Below are 18898 nucleotides of genomic sequence, written 5' to 3'. Positions count from 1 at the left end.
TGTGTGTGTGTGTGTGTGTGTGTGTGTGTGTGTGTGTGTGTGTGTGTGTGTGTGTGTGTGTTGTGTGTGTGGTGTGTGTGTGTGTGTGTGTGTGTGTGTGTGTGTGTGTGTGTGTGTGTGTGTGTGTGTGTGTGTGTGTGTGTGTGTGTGTGTGTGTGTGTGTGTGTGTGTGTGTGTGTGTGTGTGTGTGTGTGTGTGTGTGTCAAACGCACTAGTCCTTTAGCTTTATGAATCATACAAGGGCTAACGCATCTCGTTTTTGATTTAAATATTCAAGCTTAAGCTCAAGGTCCTCCTGTTCCTGCAGATACACACACTATTTGAGCTCTGTTAGCAGTGTAATGACTAACCCTGCTGACAGCGGAGAAGGGCACATATGTTTATTAACTTGGCTAACACTGTGACCAGCTAACAAACATACTTAATAGATTCACAGCCACAAGCTTTTACGAGGATCTTTAAGCCACACCACAAAGACTTTAACAATATATTTCACAAGGATTGTAATTCGTGTTTTATGTAACTTTCATTTACACTGCTTGATGCACTCCCCCCCCCCCCGAATTTTTTTTAATTAGGGGTCCAAACAAGTAACATTGACTTAGGTCCAGACTGAAATATCTCAAACTATTATATGGATTGCTATGAAATGTTGTAAAGACTGGAGGATAAATCCTAATGACTGATTCTCTGACCTTTCCTCTAGCGGCACCACAAGGTTGACATTAGTGGTTTTGAGTTAAATGTGTTGACAACTATCAACCGTCATGAATTATTTCATATAACTTTGTCGATCCCCTTACTTTATATTATCGGGTTAAAATGTGGATTTGCCCAACAAAAAATATTATGATATCTGCATGACATTCCCATCAGCCTCAGTACTTTATATTTTAAGCACTTATTGAATGTAAGCATGCTAACCGGCTAAACTCAGGTTGTTTACAGGGAGAGCATTATCTGCTAAGCATCAGGACTTCAGTGTTGTCATTATTGGCACTCATTTGAATACCTTTGTTATAGTAGGAAAGAACGAGTTCACATGGGACACATAACACATTTGTAAAATATATATTTCTTAACAGGGAATCATTTTCTTCTGTGGTTTTTCTGTGTTCTCGAAATGTAGTAAACTCATCTTGTGCTCCCTGCAATACAAGAAGTCGTGTTTTTCCTTACAGATTCCTTGACAATCACTGATAAAATGCACTATTTAGCTTCATCCCAGGTGTCATTCACATTGTGTTGTACTTTGTATCGGACCATGCACTTACAATAAAATAAATGTTTTCTGATTGAAATGCCTGAATGCACTTATTAAACTTGAATGAATCACTGTAGTTGATGGTTTACTTGGCAGAAGCAGTCCCAAAATTGCAGAAGAAGTGATAAGTTGTTTATCTAACCCTAATAAGAACTAACAAAGAGGAAAGGAGTTCCTATAGCACTACACACACACTCATACACATGTGTCGATACAGCAGAAAGATTTTAATAACAGGGTGGTTTTGATTATCCAGCTGCAACATAGATCATGTATGGTGCCCTCATTGCTATTTTAGGGCATGTATCGACTCCCGAGCCCTAACAGCTGCACCAGCTCGCAGTCATGTTCATGTTCAGACATGTTTCTGATGTTCAGGGTGAATCTCTGGGTCAATCAATCCAGCAGCAGCCATTATCAATGCATCACCGCCCTCTAGTGGACAGAAAACATCATGAAGCTTTTCGGCCTCATCAAACACACATTTAATAACTACTGCTGCAACTTACTTCACTTACTTAAGTACTGTTCATAAAAACACTTTGAGATCTAATGTTACTTTATATTTCAGAAGCATATTGTACTTTTACTATACTACTACTACCACTACTACCACTACTACTACTACTGATATAAGCATACTGTGATTGCTAAAATATGACACATCATTATAGATTAAACTAAGAGTATTAAAATGCGTTACTCCTAAACCATCTACAAAAATTAAATGCTACTTAAATTAATTAGTAACATCAATCGAATAATAAAAACCTATAGTGATTCAACATTCAGGGTAACATTTTAGGCCTGTCAGATATTTCTGTTAAATTTAAAGTGGCCCTATTATGTTTTTTATATAGTTTCCCTCTCGTGTAGTGTGTTATATGGTCTGCAAAGGCTAAAATCCAAAAGTTACCTCGAGAGGGAGTTTCTCTCCCACACACTCCCCTTGCAGGAAACACAACAATTGGAATCCTTTTATAACTTCAATGACATAAGGACATCACAATGCAACACTCGCGCTTCTATTGGCTAGCGCTCCACACATTGTACGTGATAGGCTAAGGGGCGGGACATCTCTAAAGGCGCATTTCCACTGTATAGTTAGGCCTTGGTAGGCCAGGCTCACTTTATGCTGCGTTTCCATTACAGTTTAGTAGCTGGGGCAGTAACTATAGTAACGCAGTGTACGCGGAGCCGTGACGTCATCTTCAATGAGAGCCCCAGAAAAACAACACAGCCGTTAGCTCTTATCACTCAAGCTCACAGCTCCTCATATCTGTTCAGAAACTAGACAAAAGCTAAACAAGTACAAACCACACCTGTGTCATGGCGAATACAGTCGCTGGTTTATTTATGTCTGTGTAGGCCGTTGTTGTGAGTGTGGACGGTCGGAGCATACACAACGTTAGCTTAGCTCAGAAAACACGCATTTTAAAAGGTTTTTCGCCTGCCGTCTGTCTGCAGACTTGTCAAAGCATTAATTCATGGTTTTTACTAACCGGTATCGGTATGTTGTTACTTCGGCATCATTTTGAAACGTGTATTACAACTAAATCACGGTAAAATATGTTCATTGTGTTGTAGTTGTAGCCACTCAAGTCACTAGTTTAGCATATTCAGCCTGGTTGTTGGCCCGGAAAGAACCACGATTTTGGAGGGCCAGAAAAACTGTGAAAAAGTACCTGTTAGCCGGAACTACCCCTAGTGGAAACGCAACAAAAAACGGGCCGGGTTTGGCACGGCACGCTTAAACCGTGCCACGCGCTTGTTGGATTCAGAATTCCAGAAAAGACAGACAACTTCTAAGTTTAACTATTTATTGTAAAGAGAGCAAAATATATATTCACTTGGCCAAGGACTCGTCACGTCTCGGAAATCACAGCTAGCAAAACTGTAATCTGTAACCACCGAATCCGTAAAGAGCCCCGAACCTCGTGTGACAATACATTTTATTACACAGGGCGTTGCCCGTATATTTATGATTGGTCAAGACTAGCTGAAGAGATACCGCGGTTTAGACTTGGTTCTCTTTGGTTGGTGCACAGTCTCAGATAGAAGGCTTGTTTGAGACAAGCGAGACCTGCGCAGTTGCGATCAACGTCTTGCTAGTGCGTTGCATGATGGTTAGTCATTTTGTCCGACTTGCTCTGGAGGCTCGCCTTCATGAGACGTTGAAATCTCGCGGGACAAAGACGCCCGCAGCCTTGAGGGCGAGGCGCGGCGGCGCAGTTCCTCTCCACGGGCTGCGGAAGCGAAATGCTTGATGGGAAACGACTCGCTGGTATCTCGAGCTGAGCGCTCATTGGTGGGTTTTACCACATGCTGCTGATGAAACTCTCCAATTGGCTGGCAAAAGTTTGTTGTTGTTTTGTGTCAGTTTTACGTCGCCACATCCATTCCCATTTTTCATCATTGTTCCACAATATTTATCATCATGAAATTAATATCCATATATGTTATACTATACTTGCACTGCTTACCGTTTTCATACTTTATATATCTTAGCATATTCATACACACTGTTCATACTGCTCTCAGGCTGATATCTAGTGTATTCATACCCCTCACTGTTTATTCATCATTCAATTCATTCTATATTTTATTCTGTAGGTTGTGTACATTACTTTTCACTTCACTGCTTGTTGCACCTGGTTAGAAGCTAAACTGCATTTCGTTGTCTCAGTACCTGTAATATGTGCAATAACAATAAAGTTGAATCTAATCTTGAGCAGGAACAAATGTATTTACTTAGTACATATCTGACATTAACGATTAAACACATGTGTGCATTCTTTATAAATGCAAACCGAGTCAAGCCGACTCCGGAGGTGGCGGTATGCACCTTCAAGCTGTTTGTAATCCGCCAAAAAACCGAGAGAAGAAGAAGAAGAAGACGAAACCGACTCCGAGCTGTCCGACTTCAGGCGAGCTTTTTGAAACCTCCCCCGGCTGCGATCGGCTATTCTCGTCTACTTTCGAGGCGAGCCGCAACGCGTCTCAAACAAGCCTAGAGTCTCTTGGCAACACGATCCTCCAATCATCATTCGGCCGGCTGGCGAGGTCCCTCCCTACTCTGTCTCTAACACACATCATTTGTTTTCTCTTGCGTTTCTTCAGATATAGCGGAAACCATAATGGTGCTTCCTAGCTCTGCGGGGGAGCGCGGGCCCATACAGAGTCAAGGCCGGTGCGATGTGCTGTTCTAACTACCTCTTTGTATTCTCTCAGTCTCTGCACCTGACCTTGCTACTTTCAATATTGCAAGCTAAACACTTTCTCATGTAACTTTTCCCTACGTTCCTGTCCACCCCATCAAAACTTGGGGGGGGGGGGGGGGGGTGATTGGGTCCATTTATTCCAAAGTCACAGCACATACAATGAGCACAATAAGCAAATAATGTAATAGTAAGAATCTTGTAATGTTATATCAAAATAGACTCCACACGCTGCAGTGGAAATGCGCCATAAGCGGTTGAACAATCACAACAGAGCCGGTCAGCTAACCCAGGGGTTCCCAAACGTTGCCATGCCAAGGGCCCCCATATAGCATTATCGTCTGGCGGGGACCCCCCTTTTGCAATTTAAAAAAAAAATGATGAGTACATTATGATGGAAAATATGACAAATTAATCATACATCTTAATACATTTTCTTAATATATATTTGTATTAATAATTAATAATCAGTTATTCTTCTAAAAAAATTTTTTATTTATCTTTTGTTTGTCATTCATTACATTGATTGTGCCTTCTGTTATAAACATTCTTAACACAATATTAAACAGTAATATCAACAGTAAGCATATTTTTAAAGCATTTTTAAAGTGATTTCTGTCTTTATAATATTATATAATTTTGAACAGTAATATGAACAATTAACATATTTTTAGCATTTTTGAAAGCTACTTATGCCTTAATAATATTATATATAATATTCAACAGTAATATTAACAATAAACATATTTATATTCATATATATAAACATCAATATTTGCTACATCCGTGCTCTCATCCAGCTGCAGAGCGAAATATTCACTAGCTTGCTCCAAAAGCTGAGCAGATACTCAGTTTCACTCTCAGTAGCGGCAGCTCGATTCTGATTGGCTTGAAGGGCGGTCGTTTGATTTATATATATATATATATATATATATATATATATATATATATATATATATATATGAATAAGTAAAAAAATATTAAAAGATTGGCATCAAAGGACACATAGATTGATAGATATGCAGTTATTAATAAAAAAATAAATTCCCCTTTCTCTCAAACTTTGCGTGACCCTCTGGCGGCCCCCCGGGGGGTCGGGGCCCCCACTTTGAAAAACACTGAGCTAACCAATCAGAGTGGACTGGGCTCTGGTTTCAGACAGAGGGTGAAAAGAGGTGCTACAGCACAGGCAGTATGAGAAAAAATAAAGAGCTTGTTGAACATTAATGGAGACACGTCACAGTAGAGGAACAAAATACAGATGTGAATATAAAAATGAACAATAATAAACCCCTTTAAGTAAAATAAAGTAACATTTTGAATGTGGTACTTGTAATTAGATATTCCTCCACTGATCAAGGTAAAATATTAGAAATGAAGTATTGTGAGTTGAATATTAACCTCTGTTTTGGCTCTGTTTCTAAGCCTCCACATTCACATACAGTAGTTTCCTATCAGGGAAACACCCTTCCACTGACACGCTCACTAACACTGGCAATTGTGCTGCTGCAGCATATAGTCTTTGTTTTATAAATGAGACAATGAGCAGCTGTAATGCTCAGGCGGGAATTTAGGGAGATTCCATGACTTTATGGAGAGGAACGTTGGGAGGAGAAGCATGGGGGAGTGAAGAGGGGAGGACAGAGGGTGATGCACCGAGTGTGATCCTTCCTCTAAACCCATTATTAGTCTTCAGGGTCTTTTTAAACTTTTAACTTCAAGGGGGAAGCTGCTTTCCAGAAAATCAGCAGCTCCCCTTTGCTTCTCTGTTTCCAAGTAATTTTTGTATCTGATTTCAGATCTAAAGGCTTGGCAAAAAAGTGTCATCATGAGTCTAAAGATATTTGTGTATTGCGTGGTAACCAAAGAGAAGGTATTTGATGATGGAACACAATTAGTTCCAGTTTTTTTAAGCTTACAGTTTGCACATTTTCATGAATAGTGAATGCTACGCAATGTATTGATATGTTTAGTTAACTTTTATAAACATTGGTTTTCATGATTAGTTGCTATTCAAGTAATTGATTTATATTTCCTTCAAACTCAGGGAAGTTTCACAAAAACAATCACCTTACTGTTTTCCCTCCTCACAGCTGATTAATATAAATATATGTGACAAAAAACAAGCTTAAAGGCAACACACTGTGGTTTGATTTGGTTGTCATGATTAGACAAACACGATTTAACATGTTAATTAATGATCTTTGGAGGTGCTGGTTTCTCCATGTTTTTAAGTCTTTATGCTAGGCTAAGCTAACTGGGGGCTGTAACTTCTTATGTGTGGCTTTTAACTGGCACACGGAAATATGACCACATTTCCCCCATTTTGGCTTCGCTCCATTGTCTGCCAAAACATTTTAGGATTAATTTCAAAATCCTTTTATTTGCTTTTAAATCCCTAAATGGCATGACCCCACCATATCTTTCTGAGCTGCTACACCCTTACACGCCCAACCGCCATCTCAGGTCAGCGGATCAGCTGCTCCTGAATGTGCCCAGAACCAAGTCAAAGCTCAGAGGGGGCTGTTGCTTCTCTGTAGCGGCTCCCACACTGTGGAACGATCTGCCCCCGCACATCAGACAGGCCGCCACACTGCCTGCTTTTAAATCGCTTCTTAAAACCCACCTCTTCTCCTTAGCGTATTAACAACTTTTAGAGTGTTGCTTTTATTGCTTTTAAATTATCTATTGTTTTTACGTGTACTTGTTTTATGGTGTGTGAGCTGAGCTGTGTTACTTTTTGTATGTTTTGTTTATTTGACTGTTCAGCACTTTGTTCTGGAGGTTTAAAGTGCTCTATAAATAAAAGTGCTCTATAAATAAAGCTGTATTGTCAACCTAGATTTCCACAGCTATGCGGATGATACACAATTGTACATATCCGCTGAACCAAATGATGTGACAGCCATAAACTCCATTACCAACTGCCTGACAGCAATAAACAAATGGATGAACGATAATTTTCTTAAATTGAATGAGGACAAAACTGAAGTCCTACTTGTTGGCCCCAAATCAAAAAGAGAGATGCTAACAAATAATCTAGGAAATGTAACCACTTGGATTTATCCCCTCCATGGAGGTGCTGTACAGCTCTCGTTGCCTTAAGAAGGCAGTCAAAATCCTCAAGGACCCACACCACCCGGGTAACGAGCACTTCGTACGGCTGCGCTCAGGCAGGCGCTTCCGTACCATGTCTTCCCGGACAAACAGACTCAAGTTCAGTTTTTTTCCCAGGGCCATATGTGCACTAAACGCTGCTAATATTTAAGTTATATAAGTCTTCCGTGCAATACGAGGGGAATCGTGCAATTTAATTAATTAATTATTTATTTATGTACATATTCCCTATCATGTCTTTTTTAAGTCCCATTTATTGTTTTTATTGTTTTTATAGTGTCTTGTTGTTTTTATATTGTCTTGTTGTTGCGTGCTGGCACCTTGAGTCTATTGTAATGTCATTGTACCTGTACAATGACAAATAAAGATCTATATCTATATCTAAACCGGAGGTGACAAGTCTCGGTGTCATCCTGGACTCAGATTTGAACTTCAACGCCCATTTAAACAAAGTGACCAAAATAGCTTTCTTTCATCTCAGAAACATAGCGAAGGTAAGACCATTCATAAATCAAAATGATGCAGAGAAGCTAATTCATGCTTTTATATCTAGCCGACTAGACTACTGCAATGCACTATTCACTGGTCTCCCCAAGAAAGCTATTGGAAGACTCCAGCTCATTCAAAACTCTGCAGCTAGACTACTAACGAATACCAAAAGGAGGGAACACATTAGTCCTGTCTTAGCTACTCTACACTGGCTTCCTGTAACTTCTAGAATTGATTTTAAGGTGCTTCTCCTCACATACAAAGCTCTAAATGGAGAAGGACCCAGCTACATTGCTGACTCTCTAATGAACTACACACCCGCCAGAACACTGCGATCATCAGATTATTAGTCTATTAGAGGTCACCAGAAAGAGTCATAAGAAGATCGGTGATGCAGCCTACGCCCCAAAACTGTGGAACACGTTACCCAACAATATTAGGGAAGCCAATACGTTAGACATTTTTAAAAGGCAGCTTAAAACCTATCTCTTTACCAAAGCATTTTACACTATTAAACTGCTGCACTATTCTCTGTGATTGACATTGCACTATTTCTCTATGTTTTATTCCCCATGTTTTTATTTTTAATTATTTTATCCCACTTTATGCTTTGCTCTTGCTGCTTGTTTTACACTGATTTTATGTCTTATTTCTTATGGATGTAAAGCACTTTGAACTGCAATCCCCTGTATGAAAGGTGCTATACAAATAAAGTTATTATTATTATTATTAACCTTGTCGTTTTACTTAAATAAAATACATGAGCACATTATCCAAAATGTTGTTCCATTAACTTTAAGCTTTAAAACACCTGAGGATTAAAGCCAGTCGGGGCCTGCTGCATGTTGACGTGTCTGACAGAGGGCAAAAGTCATGACTGATTGGCTGATAGGAGGAATAATTACTAATCAAATTATGGGGGGGAAAAGGTTTAAACATGGCTTAAAATGACTCACTTCTGCACACATACCTTCTTGGTCTGTCTGTGTTGGTTTGCCATGGGACTGTAGACAGGCATGTCTCTCAGGGTGTCATCTTCCATGCCCGAGGCCAGCCAGTCTTCAGATATCACTCACCTTCTCCTCTCTGACAAGCCTGGGAATTGACGCACCTGAGGGAACACAAGAGCCTTTTATCACTGTCTCTTCCGTTTTTTGAGATTTTAATCAGTAAAGGAAACTAACCAAATACTTAAATTCCTCCTGTACTTGCTTACCATGCCAACAAAGTCATTGAACCTGGTACAGCACTACTATCTGTGTGAATTTAACAGCTGCATGTGTGCCAGTGTGAGTGAGCGGCACATGCTTTAACACTGGTCCTGATTGTTGGGAGGGTCGCGCACATCCAGGAGCCGTGAATTCCTTCAGCTCTACTCTCACTTCCTCACACTGACAATGGCGCAGGGTTAGAGGTGAAGGAATGAAAGTAAAGGAACCTCCAGGAATCACTCAAGGTTAAGCTCTGCAGGTTGAATGACTCCCCGGAGACAAACACTACTTAGGGCTACACATAACCAAAACAATGGCGGGTCACTTGGCACTTATCGAGTAGCGTGCTCTCAGATCACTTCACAATAGCAGGAAAGAGAAGAGAAAAGCCTTTTTCATCTTGTTTTCAGATGTTGATTATCTGCTGTCTGCACGCCAGTTAAGTGCTTTTGGTCCTATGACACCATGACATTGTTTTATCTTTTTTAGCGACACCCATTCAAATGGAGAACAAATGCAAAACAATATCTCAAAAGACATCACTGAGTGTTTCCAGAGCCTCAATGCTCACCTCAAATGCGTCAGAAACAAGCCAGCTACCTTTGTGGCTTTAAATAAGAAGTCTGGGAGTAGTAAAAACAATTTGTTCTACATTAAAATCCTTTCGGCTGGAAGTAATAATACAATTAGGCAAGTTCCAAATTGCAACAGAAGTTGGGAGAGGCATTAAAGAGGAACAAAGATACTCCGAACAACAGAAAGGAAACAATTTCAAATACCGAGAAACCACTGCCTTTTATCAACATCTGCTCTTTATATACAGTCTGCATCTGCTACACAAAACTCAAAGGATTTGACACTTTAAAGATGAAACTTCAGAATAATTATTTTTGTTCTACTTGATAGAAAGCCCATTTACATTTGCTATAAATGCAAAACTTCTATATGCTTGACAATTCCCAATGTATCACAAATCGCTCCGATTAGATGCAAGACATCAATTACAGTAAACATTTTAGATCATAACTATTTTGTATAGGCCTATATTTTGTGTAGTTATTTTAAGCCTAATTAAATGAACTTTAAATCTTAATGTTCATACAAAACATGGATCAATTGTCCCTGAAGTGTGGACATCTGAATATATATAACTCCATTGTAACTAGGAAAACTAAATGTTTTGGCATACATAATCAAATGTATGCCCGGGTGTAAATAGCAGAGTATACAATGGATACCTGTGTGCACGTTTCTCTGGCATGCTGTATACACCCCGGGATGAAAATAGCATTGTTGACTATTTTCAACCGGGTGTAAATAGCATTGTTGACTATAGACACCTGGGTGCAAATAGCATTGTTGACTAGAGACACCTAGGTGCAAATAGCATTGTTGACTATAGACACCTAGGTGCAAATAGCATTGTTGATTATAGACACCTAGGTGCAAATAGCATTGTTGACTATAGACACCTGGGTACAAATAGCATTGTTGACTATAGACACCTGGGTGCAAATAGCATTGTTGACTATAGACACCCAGGTGCAAATAGCATTGTTGACTATAGACACCCAGGTGCAAATAGCATTGTTGACTATAGACACCCGGGTGCAAATAGCATTGTTGACTATAGACACCTAGGTGCAAATAGCATTGTTGACTATAGACACCCGGGTGCAAATAGCATTGTTGACTATAGACACCTAGGTGCAAATAGCATTGTTGACTATAGACACCTGGGTACAAATAGCATTGTTGACTATAGACACCCAGGTGCAAATAGCATTGTTGACTATAGACACCTAGTGCAAATAGCATTGTTGACTATAGACAGACACCCAGGTGCAAATAGCATTGTTGACTATAGACAGACACCCAGGTGCAAATAGCATTGTTGACTATAGACACCTGGGTACAAATAGCATTGTTGACTATAGACACCTGGGTGCAAATAGCATTGTTGACTATAGACACCCAGGTGCAAATAGCATTGTTGACTATAGACACCCAGGTGCAAATAGCATTGTTGACTATAGACACCCGGGTGCAAATAGCATTGTTGACTATAGACACCTAGGTGCAAATAGCATTGTTGACTATAGACACCCGGGTGCAAATAGCATTGTTGACTATAGACACCTAGGTGCAAATAGCATTGTTGACTATAGACACCTGGGTACAAATAGCATTGTTGACTATAGACACCTAGGTGCAAATAGCATTGTTGACTATAGACACCTGGGTGCAAATAGCATTGTTGACTATAGACACCTAGTGCAAATAGCATTGTTGACTATAGACAGACACCCAGGTGCAAATAGCATTGTTGACTATAGACAGACACCCAGGTGCAAATAGCATTGTTGACTATAGACACCTGGGTACAAATAGCATTGTTGACTATAGACACCTAGGTGCAAATAGCATTGTTGACTATAGACACCTGGGTACAAATAGCATTGTTGACTATAGACACCCAGGTGCAAATAGCATTGTTGACTATAGACACCTAGTGCAAATAGCATTGTTGACTATAGACAGACACCCAGGTGCAAATAGCATTGTTGACTATAGACAGACACCCAGGTGCAAATAGCATTGTTGACTATAGACACCTGGGTACAAATAGCATTGTTGACTATAGACACCTGGGTGCAAATAGCATTGTTGACTATAGACACCCAGGTGCAAATAGCATTGTTGACTATAGACACCCAGGTGCAAATAGCATTGTTGACTATAGACACCTGGGTGCAAATAGCATTGTTGACTATAGACACCCAGGTGCAAATAGCATTGTTGACTATAGACACCTAGGTGCAAATAGCATTGTTGACTATAGACACCCGGGTGCAAATGGCATTTTATATGATTTATTACTCCAGATTATTTACTTATGAATGGACCTTGCAGAGAGAAAACGGTCCAAACTAGTTCTAAATAAATTATCTGTTATAATGGTTTTCATTATTAATGGCATGTGAATAAAAAATCAAAGTAAAATATCTCAACCATTTAAGAAGAAAATAAAGGTCTAAATGATTCTCTTGTTTGTGTTATACATGCACTTTAAACAAGTTTCCACTTTTCTAAGAGCACTTGAAGGTGACATGAAGTTGCATGTGCAGGATTAAGCTCCCAGCTCATTTCATTCTAATAACAGTGACATCTTGAGGTTTTTGTAATCCTGCGAAACTCCCCCGCCCCTCCCTCCCTCTTTCTCCCTCTCTCTCTCCTCTCTCTCTCTCTCTCTCTCTCTCTCTCTCTCTCTCTCTCTCTCCAGAGCAGAAATGCAGCAGAGCCTGATCTGACTTGTCCTTGCTGCTGGAAGTGTTTTCTTGCCTCTCGGAAACTGATTTCAGTGCAACACTCAGGCTGAGATATGGCTGTTTCTGTTTCCCTCCAGAGTCTGGGGCTCATCCTGCTCGCAGCGATCCTCCTGCAGACCATCGCGGTTTCGGTCAGTTTTGTCTACTTCAACAAAGTCCTGAGCACGGTAAGAAGGGACCCTGTCTTCCTCCTTTATCTCTAAATGATAATGATAACAGCTAACTGACTGTCATTTTACAGGGTATAGGGGAGATTTGACACTTGTTTACTGAGGCCAAATACACTTCATGATAATCTACCATGAATTTAACAGTGATACCAACAAGTGACACACTTACGGATATAGCATAGCAATGTGACTTTGAATGTATCACTCACCATATAGTACGAAGACTAATTATGCAAACCTGGTAAAACAGTATTGAACGTTGAAAATCTTGTCATAATAAATGATGTCATGAAGTGGTCATCAATTTGAATGATCTACTACTTCCTGTATCTAAGGGACTAAACATCGCAGGCTTCATATTTTAAAGTTGTGTAACTGGGTTTTATGAGGTAAAAAGCAGCTTACTGGCAACTGTATGAAGCTGGACAATGAGAGGGCAGATATTTGCAAGAGTAGATAACAGAAGACAAGGGCAGGAAATGAGACTACTAAGGATTATGGGGGTGTTTACACCCATAAGTAAGATGTTTTAAAATTGAGCTGATATTATGACAAATAGAAAGAGCTGATAGATCTGGTGCTGAGCTCTGATTGAATAAGAAGCTATTAAAAAAACGCCCACATCACCTGTGACCACTTCAGAGCTAATTGCATGTAAATTAGCTAATTGTCATCCACCTGTACCATCACTTTGTATTTTGGCTGAACAACCAAGAGATTATTACTGAGTCCCCAAGAAAACCACAACAATGGACCGGGACATCGATTTTTACTTTCAGCTTGGCCTAAAATATAAAGATAACATCAGTGCTTGGCAATAGGCACGGATTTCACATAAGCAGTGGTGGTTCTAGGGGGGGGGGGGCAGGGGGTGCCAGTGCCCCCCTAACACTGACTTTGGACCCCCCTGTGGACCCCCTGAAAATTAAAAGGAAAAAAAGTTTATGATTAAACGATTTATTGGTTGACTAACGCTATTTATCATTCTAGTCGGACCCATTAGAGCGTAAAAACTGTAACTATAAGTATCTGAAATAAATATGTGTACTGAAACAAATACCAATAACTGTATTGCATTGTTTTCTTATGCGCAATTACTTCATACTGTCTTTGCCTTTTTCGTCCTGCATTTATTGTGCCCCCCTCAGAAAATAACTGGCCCCAGCCCCCCCCCCCAGTCAAATTGCATGGATGAATAATAAGAACTGGATACAGCGTCGGAGGCGGGGGTCTCGTTCTTTCCTATGAGAGCTGCTCATTGGCGCATGAAGACAAAATGGCCCAACTTTTGAGAGAGCGAAACGTCACGGATTACCCGTCATGCCTGGCTGTCAGAGCAGAAGAAGACGTATGTGCGCTCACAGAGCATGCGCCCCTTAAGCCCCCCAAGCACCCACTCTCGGCTCACTAGAATGAATGGAGACAGAAAATAAATCTAGATTCGGCTTTTAGTGCATTTTACAACTTTAAGGACCTAATGATTCTAATGAGGGCTATAAAATAGTTCCTACTGGGTAGTTTATTTAGTTTAAAAAAAAGTATCCACTGATTTTCAGACGTCTCTTTCCCAATGTTAGTCAATGGGAAAAAGTATTTCTGGGCCCAGTGACGTCACGGACTGATACGAAAATTGTAGTACCGCCGTTTGGACACAACGAATATTTTCCTCAGAGTCCAGCGCACTTCCTGGGGGCTTGGCTAAATGAAAAATCTCGAGATCTTTTTTTCTTCTCCATGTCCCCTAGGGGGCTCCGTAGATTATACTGTATTTCTCTTGCAAAGGTTTTTTAATTGGACAAGATTTAAAATGTGTTTTGAAACTGTGTTTTTTTTACATTTATGTGTTGCAAACAAAGTCAAAGCAAAAAGCCACATGAAACATTTTGCACTGTGCCTCAATGAATTATTCAAAAACAAGCGGATTGAAACAATAAGTTAATAAAAAATGTGATTAATTGTTACGTAATTAGATTTTCTGTTTTGGAATCTCCATGTGTAGGATAGAAACTAACTCATAAATTACTCAAGAATAACAACTATCGAGAATGAAAGTAATGATGGGTAAATTGTTGTTTTTTCTTTTCAGATGCAAGAGAGTTTCTCCCGCAGTAGCGTTTCCTGTCTGATTAACGCAAATCTGCGCTCAGAGGCCGAAGATTCAGCCGAGGACAAGAAGAGCGACCCCTGCTGGCAAGTGTTGCAACAGCTCCACTACCGCATAGAGAAGGTTTTTGATTTATTTATGTTTTATCTAACTTCAATTTGTCTTCCCTGATAACAAGATGTGTTAGAAAGTTATTTTTAGCATATTTAGTTAAACCAGATGCAACGTTTTTCCAGGGCTGTCCACACAGCACGTTCTGTCCAAGATGTTACAGCATTTTAAGAAAGATTGACTAATCACTTGACCTTTAACTTGAATAATGATGCAACTCCACATTAGAAATCACCCTAAGGGGAATATCGCTATTACTGATGACTATTTGTTGATCCATAGGGGGAACAGGATGATTCATGGGGGTGACGAGGTCCCCGGTGTTGCCAATTAAGATCTAAAGATAGCTAACATCCATAACTGAAGAGGTCAAGATAATAATAATAATAGCTTGGATTTATATAGCGCCTTTCATGAGACCCAAGATGCTTGTAACCTGCCGCCTACTCACCCTCTCTTTCCCCCCGTCTCGTTCCTTTCTGTCTCTGGGTGTTTTTCTTTCAGACGATGGCTGACAGATTCCAGAAGGAGATATCTACAGCCATGACAAGTGAGAACAATGCCTCCATTGACTATCAGTTGCTACTAATAGAAGTAAACAATTTTTTCCCCCACAAAAAAAACGTTTTGTATGTGTTTCTTATCTACTTTTGGTTTCACAGATAAGCTAACAGGAGTGTTGCCATTCCTGAGCTCGGGGGTCCCTCTTCCTAAAGTTGCGGCCCATGTGACGGGTGTCCTCTCGTCCTCAGAGCCTTCAACAGCAGATGGTGAGGACTTTAAAAGTAGTGCAGGAATGATATCCAGAGTGTATACTAAGTAAGAGTCCTGGAAAGCATAACGGACAACTTAAACATATTGAATTTCACGACAGAATTTCACAATGTTCAAACAGCAGTAAGTGCTGTGTTGCTTCCCTGATATATTTCCAGGGCCAGAGGTGAGGAATGTGCTTCAAGGCTTCCCAGGATTCAGTAACGTCTTCACACCTAAATGTTTGTCAGGACATGCAGATGTGCAGCTGCCTTATCTTTTTCAAAAATGTTCTTTAGTTGTCTCCGTGATTGTCAATTGCTCAGATTGTCAACAATTAACGTTTATTGGAAACATGCACCTCTAATAATATGTGGGAAATGATATAACTTAAGTCCCTAAATACAAGCAAATTAGCACTTCTTATTAGAGATTTACATCAGCAGAGGTTAGTTAGTTTGGTTTCACTTGGTTTCAAAGCATTTTTCAAATCGTGTTGAGCTTGTATGCTTTTGTTTACTGGATTTGAGGACAATACAAAAAAAACAACATCCTAAATAAATATCTGAATGTCATAAAACTAGAACGTTGGCCCACATTCTCTCGTTAAACACACACACACACACTCCTCAGGGTGGTTGGATTTAATCTCTTTCTGCCTTTTTGTTTTTTAAACATGTGGCTGTCGTCAATTAATTTAAAAAAGCCGGTGGTCTTTGAGCACATCTGTGAGCATTATTTACACACTGAGAATTTCTTTTAACATTTGTTTCTTATTTGAAAATAATTGACTGCTCGTAATCCATAAGACTCCGGTATTATCTAATTATCTTGCATCATAGTGAATGGCCTTAATTGATGTGTGTGTTTTCTTGTGGTTATCAGAATCAGTAGGTTGACACGTACGAGGAATTTGACTTGATGTCATGGTGCATACATAAAAGTAAAACAAAAATGTAAAACACAGATAGAGAACTATTTAAAGAAAACTATAATAACATAATATGTCATATGTGCTGCTGCAGGCCCACGGAGCAGCAGAGGGTACCTGGGAGAGCGAATCAGAGCGTGGGAGGGACGGAGAGGTCTGTCCTTCCTGCAGAACATGGAGCTGAGGGGGGGGGAGCTGCTGGTGCCCATAGCCGGCCTCTACTACATCTACGGACAGACATACTTCAGACTGCCCTCCACAGGGGAGGCAGAGGGGGAGGCCAAGGAGGAGGGAGCACAGCTTGTCCAGTACATCTACAAGAAGGTACGTCTCTGCTGAATAATCGATTGGCATGAAGAACAACTACAGATCCTGTTGGGCTACAAGTGTCAGCTAAAGATAACATCAGCAGCACAGAGCACAACAAAATGGCCCCTGACAACAAATTAGATTTATATATGGATCTAATGTCCCACTGTAAAAGTGAAACAACTTTTCACATCTAGTTAAGTTGCATCCAAAGCTACTTGCATACACATCACTGCCGTTGACTTCATGCATAAGGGAACAATTTGGGGTTTATTAGCTTGCACAAGGACACTTCCACATGTTAACTGCAGGGGCTGGGGATTAAACCTCTGGCCCTCTGATTGGTCGATGCCTATTTCACTCTGAGCCACATCCACTCCTGTCTATTTAACGTGGTGCATGGTTTTGTTATGAGTCATTATAGATAGATAGGTAGGTAGATAGATAGATGTACTTTATTGATCCCAATTTGGAAATTATTTAGTTCTAGAATCAGTGTGTTCAACATTAAAATACAAATACTTAAAAAGTGAAATAGAGAATTAACTAAATCAAACATCAAATGTCTCGGGTGTATTTGAATTCACCATTGAATCTGGTATCAAAAATATATCATGCAATCATCAATACAACCATACGATGTGTACAAGGTTATGTTAGTGTACTTGTTAGGAGAAATGTGATCTTGATTTAGTATTTTACCCACAGATGAGTTCCTACACGGTGCCCATCCTGCTGATGAAGTCGTCCCGGAGCGCCTGCTGGCCTCGGGGTCCGGAGCCCGGTCTCTTCTCGCTGCATCAGGCCGGTACCGCCTTCCTTCAGCCCGCTGACCGCCTCTTCATCACCGTTAGCAACACCAGCGCCATGGAGATGGACGGGAGAGCGAGCTACTTTGGGGCCTTCATTGTGGGATAAAGGGGGGGAAAAACTCCCGGATCGAAGTGTCCGGGACTGGGATGACTTGATTTAGAAATCATCATCATCAGAAGGAGACCCAATGGGTGTGCTTTATGATACGAGCAGCTGCCGAGGGTTCAGGATTTGAGAAGGAAGGACTCTGAGGAGTGCAAAGCATGTCTTCTGGACCAAGGATATGACCAGACGGAGCTCCAGTGGCCCAAAATGGCAAAGAATTAGAGCCATTGCTGTATTTTCACTCCTGCAGAGCCAGAGCTGGTAAATAATTCTGTTTTCCGGGATGTACCGTCTGACAGAGCAAACATGGATTATGCAGTGCTTCCGGAGTACAGGGGATTTGGAGGACAATAGAGGCAGTCAAAGCTGGGCTCCAATGTGAGAAGGACTTATTTTGAGGACTGAGAAAGCTAATTCGCCTGCAGGTCAAACGGTCAAGTTGTCATCCTCACTTAAGAATTTACACTTAAGCTTCAAACATGCCAAAGAAGATTTTCAGTGACGCTTCCTTTTTGATTACACTACTTTTTGTTTAATGTTAACGCAGATCGTGATGTCCTGCGGCCTTAAAGAGAAGCACTGATCTAATATCAATGGACTGAGTTTTTTCTTACGCATTGACACTTTGTATCCAAGGGATACCAATATATTTTTGAATGCTGGATACATGATTGCTATAAAGATTACAATTTAAAGCTTTTTCCAGGTGTTTTTGACTAATTTGAAGATTTTTGTTGTATGTGATATAGTACATGGGATTTTTATAGCGCTTTTCCTAACGCTCAAAGACGCTTATATATGTTATGGTTATAGAGGTGAGGAAAAGATCAACTTTAGGGATGATCATATAATGTATAGTATTGAAGACGGTCATATTTATCAGGCTAATAGAAATTGGAGAGATGTTGCATTGGCAGGATTAATGTGACTCTCCAATACTGTAAATTGTTTCAAGAGTGTTTTCTTGACACCAT

The 18898-nt window shown here is 40.2% G+C and overlaps 1 protein-coding gene across 1 annotated transcript; it reads left to right on the top strand.

Moving 5' to 3' along the window:
• Positions 1-12599: 12599 nt before the first annotated feature.
• On the top strand, positions 12600-18833 carry LOC117558767 (tumor necrosis factor ligand superfamily member 10-like). The gene is made up of 6 exons (XM_034235154.1): positions 12600-12795; positions 14885-15025; positions 15518-15563; positions 15676-15783; positions 16792-17021; positions 17715-18833. The coding sequence occupies exons 1-6, from the start codon at positions 12682-12684 to the stop codon at positions 17922-17924; spliced, it is 849 nt and encodes a 282-aa protein (XP_034091045.1). The 5' UTR covers positions 12600-12681; the 3' UTR covers positions 17925-18833.
• Positions 18834-18898: the final 65 nt, after the last annotated feature.

This window comes from Gymnodraco acuticeps, unplaced genomic scaffold, assembly GCF_902827175.1.
Source record: "Gymnodraco acuticeps unplaced genomic scaffold, fGymAcu1.1, whole genome shotgun sequence".
In the NCBI taxonomy this organism is placed as follows: Eukaryota; Metazoa; Chordata; class Actinopteri; order Perciformes; family Bathydraconidae; genus Gymnodraco; species Gymnodraco acuticeps.
The sequence above is the reverse complement of the archived record's forward strand: the minus strand, read 5'-3'. Positions and strand labels throughout refer to the sequence as shown.